Source organism: Pezoporus occidentalis, unplaced genomic scaffold (genome assembly GCF_034315485.1).
Source record: "Pezoporus occidentalis ecotype Australia unplaced genomic scaffold, CSIRO_AGI_Poc_V1 ctg81, whole genome shotgun sequence".
Classification (NCBI taxonomy): domain Eukaryota; kingdom Metazoa; phylum Chordata; class Aves; order Psittaciformes; family Psittacidae; genus Pezoporus; species Pezoporus occidentalis.
Genome location: NW_026916170.1, coordinates 9,012,249 through 9,027,251, shown reverse-complemented (window position 1 = coordinate 9,027,251; position 15,003 = coordinate 9,012,249). Strand labels below are relative to the sequence as shown.

General features: G+C 36.4%; 1 protein-coding gene across 8 annotated transcripts in view; it reads right to left on the bottom strand.

The window, feature by feature from the left end:
* CNKSR2 (connector enhancer of kinase suppressor of Ras 2) overlaps nt 1-15,003 on the bottom strand; it is a 213,431-nt gene that overhangs the window by 70,164 nt on the left and 128,264 nt on the right. For 6 of the 8 annotated variants that reach the window (XR_009961790.1, XM_062603647.1, XM_062603645.1 and 3 more), the window contains 2 exons: nt 11,650-11,739; nt 9,762-9,976 (listed from right to left, as the gene is read on the bottom strand). Coding sequence is in view for 7 of the 8 variants with exons in the window: in XM_062603647.1 (XP_062459631.1) it covers nt 9,762-9,976; nt 11,650-11,739 (305 nt within the window). In the remaining variant the exon portion in view is untranslated. The remainder of the gene's footprint in view (nt 1-9,761; nt 9,977-11,649; nt 11,740-15,003) is intronic. The other 2 variants (XM_062603648.1, XM_062603646.1) reach the window with 1 other exon arrangement.

Here is a 15,003-nt window from a genome sequence, read left to right as displayed (position 1 = left end):
TTCTAATGAAAATGACATAGTATATAGAAATACATGCAAAATCTCCCATATTCAATACCTTCAAATTTCATTCTGGCAACGGCTTCCCCAGTAAGAGAAAATTCATGGCATTAACTGTGTCTTTCAAGGAGAAGCAGTGCAGATGTGAAAATGTTCTCTCATCTGTGACAGGAATAATATTCCTCATGAAGAATGCATGTATTATTCCATATAGTTAAAAGAACTTAGTACTCCCTCCTAGGGAGACAAAACATTATTATTTCACAAAATATGTGCTTAAAGAGAACACAAGTATAAAAGACACATATGGACATCCGGTCTCTTCAATCTTGAGTTTAAAGGACTGAGAGTCTAGAACTGGCAAAACAAACGTGAGATTACCCAGGCACTTTCACTAGATGCTTTTAACTAAACAGCAATGGAACAACAGAAACTATGCCTTAAATCCAAACAAGCTGCTATCCTCTCAGGTGCTGCTGCTGAAATCTCTGTTTTACTACTCACCTCCAACTTTTTCCCATGAGGACAGCCAAGCAATGCAGCAGGCTGGGTGGGAGTTCATGCAATTTCCATCTCAGGTTTACAACTCCTGACTGGGCAAAGCTCTGAGAAGCCTCATCTGACCTTAGAGCTAACTTTGCTTTGCGCCAGACCAGAGTAGAGACCTCCAGAGGCTCCTCCCAGCCTGAATTATCCTATGTACTTTATGCTGGTTTCTGAGATATTTGGATTTTTTTTTTTTTTTTGTAGAAAATTCATTAGGATTGATGCCATTTTCTTGCTGGCAGGCTAATTATAACTTTGCTCTCTTTCCTCTCCCCTGTCCACCATTTTTAATGGAATTCTGACAACTGGCCATCCATTCATGCAGTTTACCACCTTACACTGTTCCCATCATTAGCGACAGCAGTTCATACCACATATGAATGTGGAGTTTAATACATATCTGAACAGGATTAAATGAAGGTGATTAACTGCAACAGCAGAGGACTAGTCCCAGGAGGTCTCTCTATTCCCCTGTTGATTGCACTAGTCTAAAAATAATACAATGCCATCTTCCATTAGCAAGGAATTTATGTGATGCCTTTTCTCTCACAAATGTAGAAGCTTTATTTAGGACAAGATACTTACCAAACCCTTTTATTTACCTTTTAGCACAACAATCTTATGGCTATGCTAATCACTTCCAATTCACAGAATCACAGAATCATAGAATGGTTTGGGTTGGAAAGGACCTTAAGATCATCCAGTTCCAGCCCCACTGCCACAGGCAGGGACATCTCCACCAGACCAAGTTGCTCCTAACCCCATCCAACCTGGCCTTGAACACTACCAGGGATGGGGCAGCCACAGCTGCTCTGGGCAGCCTGTGCCAGTGCCTCATCACCCCCACAGCGAAGAACTTCTTCATAATATCTAATCTAAATCTCCCCTCGTTCAGTTTAAAGCTATTACCCCTTGTCCTACCCCTACAGGCCCTTGTAAAAAGTCCATTTCCATATTTCTGGTAGGCCCCCTTTAGGCACTGGAAGGTTACTATCAGATCTCTCAAGAGCCTTCTCTTCTCCAGGCTTGTTTGTTTTATATGCCACACAGTTCACTTATGGCCTAGATGAAGTTCCTATAGCGATTCTAGCAACATAATTAATAATTTTATTACTTTTTTTTTTCTTGTTACATTTATAATGGGCTGCCATTTGAAGGAAGGAATACATGCAGTATCATTTATATGGTTTTTTTTTTTGAGCGAAGAAGCTGGCCAAGGGCTGGAACCACTACTCCAGCTTAAGAAGATGCTGCTCTTCTGTCTGAATCAGATACTTCAAACCATGAGTCTCCAGTTGAAAGAAACCCAGTGCGTGCAGTGTGTAGGCATTCAAAGCTGCCTACAGGCAATGGGACATGACAGTGTTTCAGACTCATGAAGGCACTAGTGAGAATTTTCCATTCTATTTCTTCCTCTTACCTGTATTCTCCTTACTGATTTTTTTAATTGTTGTTCTTTCCAACTGTCTCTCAGAGCAAAAGGCCTTCTATATCTGAACTACACTAGAGGAAGCTGACAAGAGAAATGGGTATGTTAAGAGCTCATGATGCTTTCATAGTGGAATTGAGTGTTCTACTCCACATTGCAGTATATGAAACATTTTACCAGCACTTTTGCCTCTGTATAGACTTTGAGTCCTTAAAAAGAATTCCAAATGAGCTTATTCTATAACTTCATAAGCCTATTCAGCTCTGATTCTCTGCAGAACAGTGATCTCCTTCCATTTCCACATGCAGACTAAGATATTGTCCCAGCCTTATTACATGCTCATGGGTGAGGAAGTGGACAAGGAGTTGCTGAAGTTTTAGAACAAGGCAAAATGCTCTCTTACATCCTTATCAGGCTACAAAACCTAAGGTGAGACATGACCAGTGCAACATACAAAAGAAAGGGATGTAAATGTCATAAATGCTCCAGTCATCTCCAGAGAGTGATTTCCTAATGCTTAGTTTTCACCAGCGCCAACCTACACTGAATCTTCATAAACCTACAAGTCCTGGAGAAGAAACCAGGGTATCACAGCAGTTCGGACTATTAGCCTTGTTCTACTGAGGCACCCATGAGCCTGCTTGGAGACCAACCTCAAAAGGGCAGACATCATGAAAAATTACATTTCTTTTCACCCATGAAATTTCCACAGTATGTGCCACTTTCAGTTGAGGTTTCTGGTTTTGTACCCTTACAGTGGAAGCTACTGCATGCACAATTATATTTAGACTGTAAAGGGCTAACTTGCAACAAAGCAGCAGAGAAATGAGCTTTTTAATCCTTTCTTACTGTGGTAATGAATAGCCTAAAATTTTTCACAATTACAAAACATTTCAAAAACTCTCATTAATGATGTTCATTTAATTTCTGGACAGTTATTTGAAATCCACTGCAGTTTCTTAGCTGGGAATATAAAAATGCTAATGCTTTTCAACTTTAACACAAGTATCTTTTTAAAATCAACTACTTCTTACAAGTACATTTTCAAGGAGTTTAAAATTTCCTTTGCTGATGATTGATGCTTGTAATCATTCTGCAGGCTTAAGTATTATTTTAATACAAATATATAGAGATGAAAGACCATAGAGAAGAAGCAATATTAGTTCCAATGTTAACAAAAATTATGGAATACTTATGGAAAATATTTTTTGTCAATATGCACTTAGGTTAAACTGGACTTTGATATCAACTGCTAGACTTTTATTTTATAACAATAACAAGTCTAACTATAGACATCTGTGAAAACAGGGAGGAGAAAAAGGAAAAGGAAGCTTTGACATTTAAATACTGCCATAGTTGGACTTCAAATATTTTGCAGAAGAAAATGTACCAACTCCATCTGCTGCAATGGTACAATGACATTCTAGACTTCAGACACCTACTTAAAATCTGTGCAAACTGATTTTAATTATTTTTTTTTTCCAGAAACCCATTTTTTGTTTAATTACAAATATCCATAATAAAAATTTCACTAAACTGAAATTCTTTAAATACCGCAATGCTTACAATTATAAGAAAATGCTATTTTTTCAGTGGGGTAGTTCTGTTTTTTTTCTTTTTTGTTAATAGTTTTTCAGGATATAGTGCCTAGTATACGCCATTTCTTTTCATAAGATTTTTACAACAAATTGATTGGTAGATTGTGCCCAGGTTTATTAGGCAACTAATATGCTTATGTTCTGCATTTTTTTAAATGCTAGCTACTGAGTACTGTGTACTACAATGAAAAAAATTTATAAATACATGTGTATTCAAGAATTTTCATAAAAAATGTAGATAGTTTATGTTTCAGCCTTTTAGCAAAAAAAGAGTAAGAAGAGTAAGAGAAAAATCAACCATTCAAGTAGGGTTAGACTAAAGTTTTCAAATTCAGGAGATTTAGGTAAATTCTTCTTTGTATTGAGAACATCTAAATACACAAATTTTGAATCAAACTTTTGAAAAGAACTTTTTCCTATTTTTTTCTCTGGAGGGGTTGGTGGGTGGCAAAAAATATCTGGAAAAATGCATCATTTAAGCAGAAAAGTTTGTTTGCTTGTTTGTTTAAAGTTACTGTCTCCTTTCCAATTTATCTTACTGGCTAAAAACTGATTTTTGCAATGGGTTTTGCAATAAGCAAATCTTAGAATTACAAAACCATAGAACACCAGGTTCTTGAGGAAGGGACCTTAAGGATCATCTGGTCCCCACCATTCTAGGCATGCAAGACCTAGACTAGATGTCTCAGCACCCTGTCCGGCTGAATCTCAAAGATGTCCAGTGTTGGCGAATCTACGACTTCCCTGAGGAGATCATCTTTGCTTAAGTATGTTCAAGATCACTGTTGCAACTGAACTTTGTATGCCCAGAATGATGCAGACCAAACAGCTCTTCTGAGCAAACCCACTGAGGTGAACCACTACAGAAACCTCACATGGACTGGCAAAGAGAAATAACTGAAATCATAACTAAATCCCTCATCATCATCTCAGTGTCCTCACTAGCAGAAAGCAGTAGAAAGGAAAGCGCTTGGCTCTCTGTAGGTGCTCATTGCAGCAAGTGCTGAAATTGATTATGTGAGTTAAGAGTCACTGAGCTGCACTCCAACCACATGGATAGTTACAGATTGCTAAACAGGATAAAAGTAGTTTTGTCAAAAGCACACCAATATAATTGAATGTTCAGCAAAAACCCTCCAACTGATGGCTTTTTTTTTTTAATTCTTCCATCATTTAACATAAAACTGGAACATTAAAGACAGTGCATATGTACATATCTACACATCTAGATTCAGCAAAATTGCCATGGAACACATCCTTTGTTTCTTTCCTGCATCTGTTCCTGGGACACCTGTTCCAGATACATGAACTTTAAATGATACATCTTGCTAATAAACATGCTTATTTTTTTTCCCCAATTAAAATGGCTAAGAAAACTACCCTAATCAATTAAACAATTTTAAATAGGTTATCAGAAAAGTAAGAATCTGTTACTTGTTTGTCACTTTTCCTATGACAGACAAGTCATTAGGAATCGCCAAATAAATATGAACACGTGATCATACACTGGAAAAGGCAAACGGATGAGGCAGAAAGGGAGAAGAAGCAAGGTCAGTAACAGAAGTTTACTCATATAGGTTTGGAAAGAGTATGTAAGCAAAGTTACTTTTTCTTGTATAAGTACCACATACAATAGGCTGCAACCTTTTCTTCCTGTAGTAATTCTGTTTCTAGACTAAGGGAAAGTTGTATCGATCCAGATAGGAGCTGATTATTATTAACCTGATATGGATCCTCCTTTGACTCATGACACTACCTCCCTTCTAAATAACATTATTTTCCTACAATGAAAACAAAGCACAATGTACCAAGGAAACTTCTATACAGAATAACATAATGGACTTAAAAACCTACAGTCGTGTGTCGGGGCTTTAATTTCTTGTGCCCCAAAGGATCAAGACAATTTTAACTGCACCATTTTATATCAACAGTAATAGATCACATTGAACACCTGCTTGCACACTAGATTAGCAACAGCTCAAACAGTGTGCCTTGGCTTAATAAAAACATTAACACTCTGTGTTGGCATTTCTTTTGCAATACTGAGGAAAAATAGAATGCAAAAACAACAGCTTGGCTAGAAGTCAACATAGGCTGGAAACACTTTCTGGAATGGGAAGCAAAATAAAGCAAAGTGGTGAAGAGACTTTGCATGTGAGGGTTAAAAAAATGTGGTAAGTGGATACAAGAGATAATTACACATCACAGATATAAGACAAATTAGCTTTTCTCTTGCTATTATATCAGCTATCTCATCAATTATCTTCATTGGACACAAGTAAATGCTGTTTACTCTTCAAGGCCATAGCTGAAATGCTACATTGACCACAAAGTCTTGATTGTAGTGGCAAGTCAATGATACAAGATAAAATTGTTAGAACCTGTGATTTTATGCAAATTTACCAAACTGATGGTCAGGAAGATTCTAGACTGCCACATTCTTGTGATCACTTCAGAATATAACAATTCAAACCTGCTGATGTTTTTAAAAATAATTTTAGGCAAATAAACAACCACCATGCACTGCTGAATTACCATGGTTATTTTTTAATCCCATCCACTTTGTTTACCATTTCTGTTGTGGTAATTTAACTCATCAGTGTAGCTTTTGAGCAAAGATTTTTCTTTTCTAAAAAGCCAGATACAAAAGATAGGAGTTGAAGTCAGCATAATTGCAAAAGCTGCTTTTCTGCAGAAAACCTTCACAGTAAAAAGGGAATCAACCTGCACACATCAATGGCTGCCAAATTCAAAAGGAAAGAGGCTTGAAATTGTAGGGGGAATTCACCCTTAAATTAGTGCGATGCATTCTTAGTCCAAAATTATTTAACATTGATATCAATGGAGTAAAAAAGAGAATGAAAACATCATTGAATAAAGGTAACACAGAATCAAAGACCAGTGAATGACATGAGACCTGAATACTGACTGAGCAGCATGGTTTCTATTCCAGGGAATTCAGAAAAAAAGGGGGGGGGGAAAAAAGAGAGAGAGAAAATTAAAGGAATTATATATGTGATGTTTGGGGTTTTTTGTTTTTTTTTTTGTTGTTTTTTTTTTTGGTTGTTTTTTTTTTGTTTTTTTTTTAATTTCACAGAATATGCATATTAAGGAGAGAATTTCAAAACAAAGATTTCAGTAGTTTCATACCACAGCAGACCCTGGATTCCTGGAGTTTCAATACTTCATGTGATGGACTTGGGAATCACATGGGCCCAATTTGAGGGCCCAGAGCTCTTACTCTTTGGTATTTTGTACTTAAGGTTGCTTTAGAGACCTAGATTATTCAGCAAGCATACCCATGAAGTCATACATTTCAACATGGTCAATCGTACAGTGTCAAATATTTAAGAAAAAAAAAGCCAGACTGGGGGAATACCAGTCTTGCAAATCACTGATTTGGAAAAGTGGCATTACAGAAAAAATAAAACCAAACCCAAGTAATGAACATACCCTCACTTCAAGTCTGTAGTTAAATTGGGTAAACAGTCCTTTAAATACTTAATGAGGGATAGCAAACAGTAATAGAAAAGTTATTAATACTTTCCATCCAGCTCCTGGAAATTTATGTCCTGTTCTGGCATACATACTTTAGGAAGGACACTTAGGATATTTTGAATACTTCAGGATTAAATACAAGGAGTTGAAAGAATTATGAGAATGATGAAAGGATATAAAAATACACTCTCTGATGGCAAACCCAGGATACTTATTCCATTTATTTTAAGCAAGATACTACAAAATGATTTGATTATAACCTGGAGATTGCTATATCATGAAATAAAATCTGTTTTATAACAAAAGACCTTTACATCTAGAGGATAAAGGTCCATTTGCAACTAAAGTAGGATATGGACGTCAGGTAAACACTGGCTAACAGGTGAAAAGGGTTAACAACAAAAGCAACCAGGCACTGGAACAACTTAAGAAGCTTGGTGGAGTACTCTCTAGTACTGGGAATTAATACAAACAATTGAGGCACTATAGGTACAAGTTCAACTACAGCCACTTTGTAGGAGCTGCACTTCAGGAAAGTCTACTGGCTTGTGGTATGCAATGCAGCCAGGCACAGTATTGTCTTGTCATCTGACATTCTACTATGATGAATTCACTGACATCTTAAAAAACCCTACAAAACAAAATCAAACAAAACCCTAATCAACCCCTCCAGTCTTTTTCACTACTATTAGTGCAGGTTTTGGAATTACCACTATTCCTCTGCACTGAACTCAGGCTCATCCAGAGGCTCCCATTTCCAGATAATCCAAAGTGTGAAAATTAGGTAGCTGATGCTTGTAAAAAAATTATATGCTAATAAGACAGCCACTTCTTAGTGATCTTTAGGATGCAATTTGAAGATAAAGTGCATTTTCATTGTCCTATTTGTTATCTACAGTTTAATAAAAATGTATTGCACTTAGAGGTGAGTTTCGTGTGTTTTATCTGTATTCATTCCCCGTTCCTTATATGCTCACTGCACTGTTTATTTAAGATTTTTAAAAAAGTTCTGTCCAATTTATTAAAAAAAAAACACTGACTCTGTTATGTGGCAAAGACTTGTAGCTCCATCTGCAAATTAGATTAGGGTTTCATAAGCCAGCATGCTTGGGTGCCGTTACCACAAAAAGGGAACTGTATTGTACTGCTTGGTGGCAGCCGGGTGGCTTCCAGCAATAAAACCAGCAATACTCATCTGCAGGGGGCTGTAAATGCTTTGTAGAGGGCTCCTTCCCATTTCCCTGAGGAAAAATCAGTGGCTCAAACTTCCTCTTTCTCTTTATTTCATGCACTTCGTTCAAAGCCGGTTAGCAGATCAATACATATTTGTATTCTGAAGAATGAATAACCTTTATATATTTTTATAAATAAATAAGCTCCCACTAAACTTCCAAGAAGATGCCAAAGATTTTATGGCATTTAAACAGTGCTTAAACCACAACGTAGAAAGAGGCATTCTTTAACAGTAAAGATGCACAAAAAAAGATTAGCAGACACTGGTGGAACTTGCGGCGTCAGGAGTTCTATTGGTTTGTGGACAGGTATCTAAAGTACCTGAAAAGTGTTGGTTGCCAATTCTAAGATTGCTGTTCCTCACTGAATTCCACACCAGAATTCTGAAGAATCTTCCAGCTCCTGTGTAATTTATTTTTGTACACATTTTGAGTAAACATAGTGAGTAATAGCAGGAACCAAGTTAAAACAAAGATGGTACCTTCAAAAAGAAAAAAATCCCTCTCATTGCAAGTGTCAGGAATTTAATGTATACTAACAAAGAAATGTTATTGAGAGATGAGTGTTCTCTCAATATATGGGAAGTGTTGAAAATTTATCACACTGTTCTTTACCGAGCTGAAAGTCCTCCATTGCACAAATAGCTTTTCCATTTTGTTATGTAAATATTTGATTTCAAGGGCTCTTGCACTGATTAGATTCCTTCTAGGAAAGACTGCAGACAGCCCCTCTACTCTGCTCTCGTGAGACCTCACTTGGAGTGTTGTGTGCAGTTCTGGTGTTCTCAACATAAAAAGGACATGGAACTGTTGGAACAAGTCCAGAGAAGGGCCATGAGGATGATCAGGGACTGGAACACCTCCCATATGAAGACAGGCTGAGAAAGTTGGGGCTGTTCAGCCTGGAGAAGAGGAGGCTGCGTGGAGACCTCATAGCAGCCTTCCAGTATCTGAAGGGGGCCTATAGGGATGCTGGGGAGGGACTCTTCATTAGGGACTGTAGTGATAGGACAAGGGGTAACGGGTTAAAACTTAAACAGTGGAAGTTTAGATTGGATATAAGAAAGAAATTCTTTACTGCAAGAGTGGTGAGGCACTGGAATGGGTTGCCCAGGGAGGCTGTGAATGCTCCATCCCTGGCGGTGTTCAAGGCCAGGCTGGACAGAGCCTTGGGTGACATGGTTTAGTGGGAGGTGTCCTTGCCCATGGCAGGGGGGTTGGAACTAGATGATCTTAAGGTCTGTTCCAATCCTAACTGTTCTATGATTCTATGAAAAAGACTGGTGTCCATCCCACATTTGTAACAGGAAAATAAAGAATACTAAAGTATTTCTTTGAAATCTAGTTATTGTCCAAAGAACACGAATCTGTGCAACAGCAGAAATCCAACAGATGTTTCAACACCATGATAAAAACAAAAGAGAGGACTGACTTTTTGTTAAAGTTATTTTTACTTACATGGTACAAAGCAGTTTCTGGTCCAGGTGTGCCCATGACTTCTTGTCTCAATGCATCCATTTGTAAACTAGGCAACAGTGAGTAATGACTTGGACTACTACTCTTGTCTCCCTTCTTTTTGGACTTTTTCCCAGTATCTTTTTTGCTATTCCTCTGAAACATGTAGTCTTCTTGACCTATTTTCTCATTGCTCATATAGCGAAGCAATGAATTCTCTGTTGAAAGAAAAATAATGCAAAATATCATTGCGAATTGTTGTATGTATGTTAATCCTGCTTCTAAAATACATAGTATTCTTGCTAAGATCTATTGACAGGTTTAGCTCTCCAGACTATTTCATTAACAAAACCCATTTACTTCATTGGTCTGTATATAATAAGAAAGCAATCTTTTGGTAGGGAAAATTCATCATTCTTCTAGTTTTCTGGTATCTTTGAAAATAAAAGGAACAGAATATGAAACAAACCCCACATCAATAAATTTCATCTTGGAGTGTTCAAAAAATGAGCAATGATACACTTATGATCATAATATCTGTAATCATTCTTTTAAACAAGATTCTATTGAATACAAATGACTATGGTGCCATACATTTAGAAGTAATTTGCTTTGAACATTCATTTGAAATCATTCACAGTGTCATCCATACTTTCCCTGAATACTCTTCCAGTATCTACCATTGTGTAGCTCAGGGATATCCTGAGCCAGAAGCAGTGTTTGTGAATTTAGGAAACCTCAGCAGACTTGTCTTTCATGAAGTTGTCTGGTCTTTCTTTGTATTAAATGTGAACTTTTAGCATCCACAACCTCCTGTGGCAAGAGATTCCTTAGCCTGAATCCAAAGTGCACACAGAGCTAGCTCTTCTTTTTAACCAGCACTCAATAAAGATATTTGATGCCTCTTGGGTCTTGTTTCAGGAAAAACAGACAAACCTATTACCTTTCTTTACTCTACACAAGATTTTTTAAAATTTTAATTTTTTAATTTTGTCCTTTTAATTTTAATTCTCCCAAACTGATAATGGCCAGCCTACTGAATTGACCCCACTCCATAAATCTGATCATTTTTGTTGTCTCCTAAACTTTCTTCAATTCTACTGTATTTTTCTGAAGAGATGAAGAGACCGGAACTGCACACACACCCAGCATGAGCAAGAACTTACACAGTAGCTTAAGAAAATTTCTTAATTTGTCTTGTATTCTTTTCCTAGTAATTCCTAACAGGGTTTTGTTTTTTTTTTTTTTTTTTTTTTTTGTTGTTGTTTTGTTTTTTGTTTTTTTTTTGCTCCTTACTGAATATTTTGTTAATGTTTTTACAGAAATGTCAATTATTACTGTTACATTTCATTTCTGGGAGATAATAGCCACCTCAGAGGTTATCATTTTGAATGTGAAGTTACATATCTGAGCCTCACAAACCAGAATTTTGAAGAAGTTATCCTTGATGATTTTGAGGTGAATCTAGAATTGCTCTAGAATGCTTCTGATGCAAAAAAAAGAACTCGTGAAGACAGAGAAATGTGAGATATGTCTCATTTAAGCATAACAATATTTATCAGTAATAACTATACATTTGTCCACTAGCATTACAAAATTAAGGCCACTTTCAAAATGGACTGGATAATACAGCTAAATCAATTAAATGCCAATATAGAGCTAAAGCAAACTGCAGAGCTTTGCAGTCATGATTTTCTTTAGCCTGGCTGAGCAACCTCCTTAATCCTAGTAGAGGCTCTACAAAAAATTAAGTATACATAATGAAAGAACCCCAAACAGGTTCACAAAAAAAATGTACCTAAGCAAGCAGCAAAATGAGGTTGAAATATATAGGTTAAAGCATGATAAAACCCATAATGCTTTGTACAAGATGTGTGTTCAGATCACTTACCTCTCCTACTCTCTCTTTTTATTTTATTGGGGTCTTCATAATCCCCCACCCAGTTATATTCTACTGGCATAGAAATAGGCCTTAGTTTCCCTGGAAACAGAGGAAAAAATTGAGATCATGCACCATACGGCAGCATTAAACTAACATTCTGTAGGAGAAGGAACAAATTATGTGCTAAGCTGCTATTCTGCAAGGTTGCTTATGAAAGAGGATCCGGCATTGCCTCTGAATAAGAGGTTAAGATAGAAGTTCTGTTTGCTTTACCAGGCAAGAAGCAGCTAAGTATTTAATGGAGGTTTTTTTAAGTTTAGAAAATAAATCCAGTGCCCTACAAATTCATCTGCAGACTGACAACTGAGACTGAAAAATGCATTCAAGTTACTTTAGTTTTCACTGAGCAATATCTATTTATTATTCTGGAAGCCTCTGGCACACACATGAAGAGAACTGTTTTAAAGCATATGTGAATTGTTAGAAACATGTTCACATCACTAAAGTACCTTCAAAATAGCATCTTTGCTGTGGGCTTAAAAGATCCATCAGCAACTGAGTAAGAAAGGAAGCAGAAAACCTCTATGTGTAATTTCTTTTGTAGGATTTCACCCACAGAAAGCAAAGTAAATTACTGTTGGTAAATTCGTTTTGGTCTCAGACAGCAAGAGACAGAAAAGCTGAAGACTCTTACATGTTTAAAATTTTTATTTGGAAGCTGCTGAATTGATTTTGTAAGATTATGTGCACTATGATTTCTGCTTAAGGATTCCACAAATATAGTTAGAAATTCAGTGAAAGTGTGGTATGCAACTTAGTGGGGTTACTTAAAGTGGTCTGAAGTTTTTAGCAAGTTAAGTAGTATATTGAAAGGAATCATAGAGTAGCATAGCATATGGCACAGTATCTGGCAGACTTGAAACAAAATGTTTTCACAACAAGGTCAGCCTTTGCTCTTTTTTGAATCAATCTACTGATAACTAAACTGAAAAGTGGGAAAATAATTTGTTTTTAAAAGTAGCAGAGCTTAAAGTAAAAAATTAAAAGTCTTGTTAGCTATTTTAGTAGAAAACCCCTACATAAAAGTGATCGGTCTTACTCCACGTTTTTGAGGTACATCCATGATACACTGAAAAAGACTACAAATTTTCAAACATGTCTGTCGACCTGTTGAAGTATGGCATTCATGGGAATTACACCAGTACCCTGCAGGCAGCACAATGCTAAAAGGTTACACTGTCTTTTTAAATAATTGACAAAAAAGTTGTACGTTCTGTACAGACCACAGCATCAGGTCACAAATACGTCATTGTTCAGGAAATACAATATATATATTTAACTTTTTATTTATAATTTATTTTACTATTTATGGACACATAGTTAAGCCTGATTGAAGCGGTGAGATTTAGAGCACACAGTTAAGAAGTAATTTCCTGAATGGGGATGTATTCGGCTCACGTTTATTTGATCAGAAGTAACTTTCCAAGATTACTTTTTCTAGAAATACAACATTCTCTTCTTTGTGAGGCTGAGCCCGAAGTATCTTACTGAATGGACCTGCACACTTAAAAAGGTACAAATGCTATAAAATCATGTGAAGTCTGATTGTTACCAAAAGCTAAAATCAAAACAAATTTTCTACAAAACCTCTAGCTGTTCAAAGTGCATGTTTTTTGCAGCTGGCAGTAAATCTGAAATGACTAAGTTTGTTTCTTTCCTTAAACTCAAGTTTCAGTCGCCTGCTACCTCTGCTTATCTCCTTCTTCTTAACCTCCATGGATTCCCTAAATCTGTTTTCCCAGGTGACTACACTCAGGAAAATTTCTTCCTTTGGATGTGAACAGAAGCTTTCTGAGGCAACAATTATTCAACAGCTGGAATTATAGCAGCAATTATACAACATGAAAGAAAAATCTGTCTGCCAACACTGTCAAAAAATGTCAAAAGATTCCAATAAATTATGGAGAGCCCTATTAACCTCTCACAAAGGAGGACTGAGAAATAATTAAAAAAAAAATTAACACCACTACAAAATTAACGAGTATGTGTTGAAAATAATTATCTCTTTAGGCCTTGGAACTCTGTTTGACCTTCTTTAATGGGTCACCATAAGCCATAAGAGCTTTATTGTCATTTTCCACATTTCTGTGAAATCCTAAAGTCATGCCTAGCCGCTAACAAATGCCATGTGGGAAACTTCAGTGCTGAAATTACAATTTTTAGAAAACACACTTAAATGAAAGTGGACTCGATGGTGTGAATTCATTAAAAAAGAAGTGAGCTCAAAAGTAAAAGGCTGTACAAAAAATGTGTTAAAAATGACTGATTTTCAGTGCAGTCTTTGATCCATGTATTTATAACCCTTTCTGCTAATAGAAGAAAAGGCTAAAAGAGCTAACCTGTAATAGAATAATGGATTCAACAGTCCTTGAAGAAGCAATGTGTTCTTTTCACTGTAGACTACCAGTATTAAAATTTAGCATCTGGAACAGAGAGTAGATCTCTCTTAATGGAACTGACTGCATCCACCAATTGTAGTAGTTGAAAAACTGGAGTAATAAAATTGACATATCCACTTTGAAAACTTAGGAGTTATTTTGTACTCTATGGGCATGGTCAGAAGGCACCTGAAACCCTTTTGAAATCAAAAGGATACTGAGGATTTGCAACAGGATTGTGTAGTTGCGTAGAAAGGGTGCATTTTATGAAAATGTATCCTTTAATGTTGTGTGAGCACGTTGCTCTAGGCCCTGAGGATACTTTACACAGCTCTAGCTCCATTTATATGAAGGTTCCCAAGTGAATTTGCAACTTGGCTGCATGATGTACTAAATCTATGCTTTCTCATAAATTAAGTCTATTTTCTTCTCAAAAGGATATGATAGTTTACTATAACAACTCCAACATACAGCTTGTATTTCAATTTAAAATTTGAAATAACATAGCAAGAAGGGTAAAAAAAATTTCAAGTGTGTGCTCAGCTAATACTACAGTAGTCAGAAATCTTTTTTAAACATGAGATTTCCTCTTCAGTTTCTATTATATCCTAAGAACTCTATGAATGCACAATTTTATTCTTGGCAACAAAAAAAAAACAATTCTCCCAGTACAAAGCTGAAACAACTTACAATACTAGCTAAAGAAAGACTTCCAAAAGATTCAAAGGGAAAATACCCTGATGATCAAGGTCTGAGGAGTAGAAATCTCACCAGAATTTGCATGAGTACTGTCCCTAAATAAGTCAAAATCCAAAATGCACGTGTATGTTTCCCTATTATAGCAAGCAGTTAATCTTGTCTTGCACACAACAAGCTTGTAGACTGAATCTGGACTAAAGTGGTACAGAATTGTTAACAAAATCAA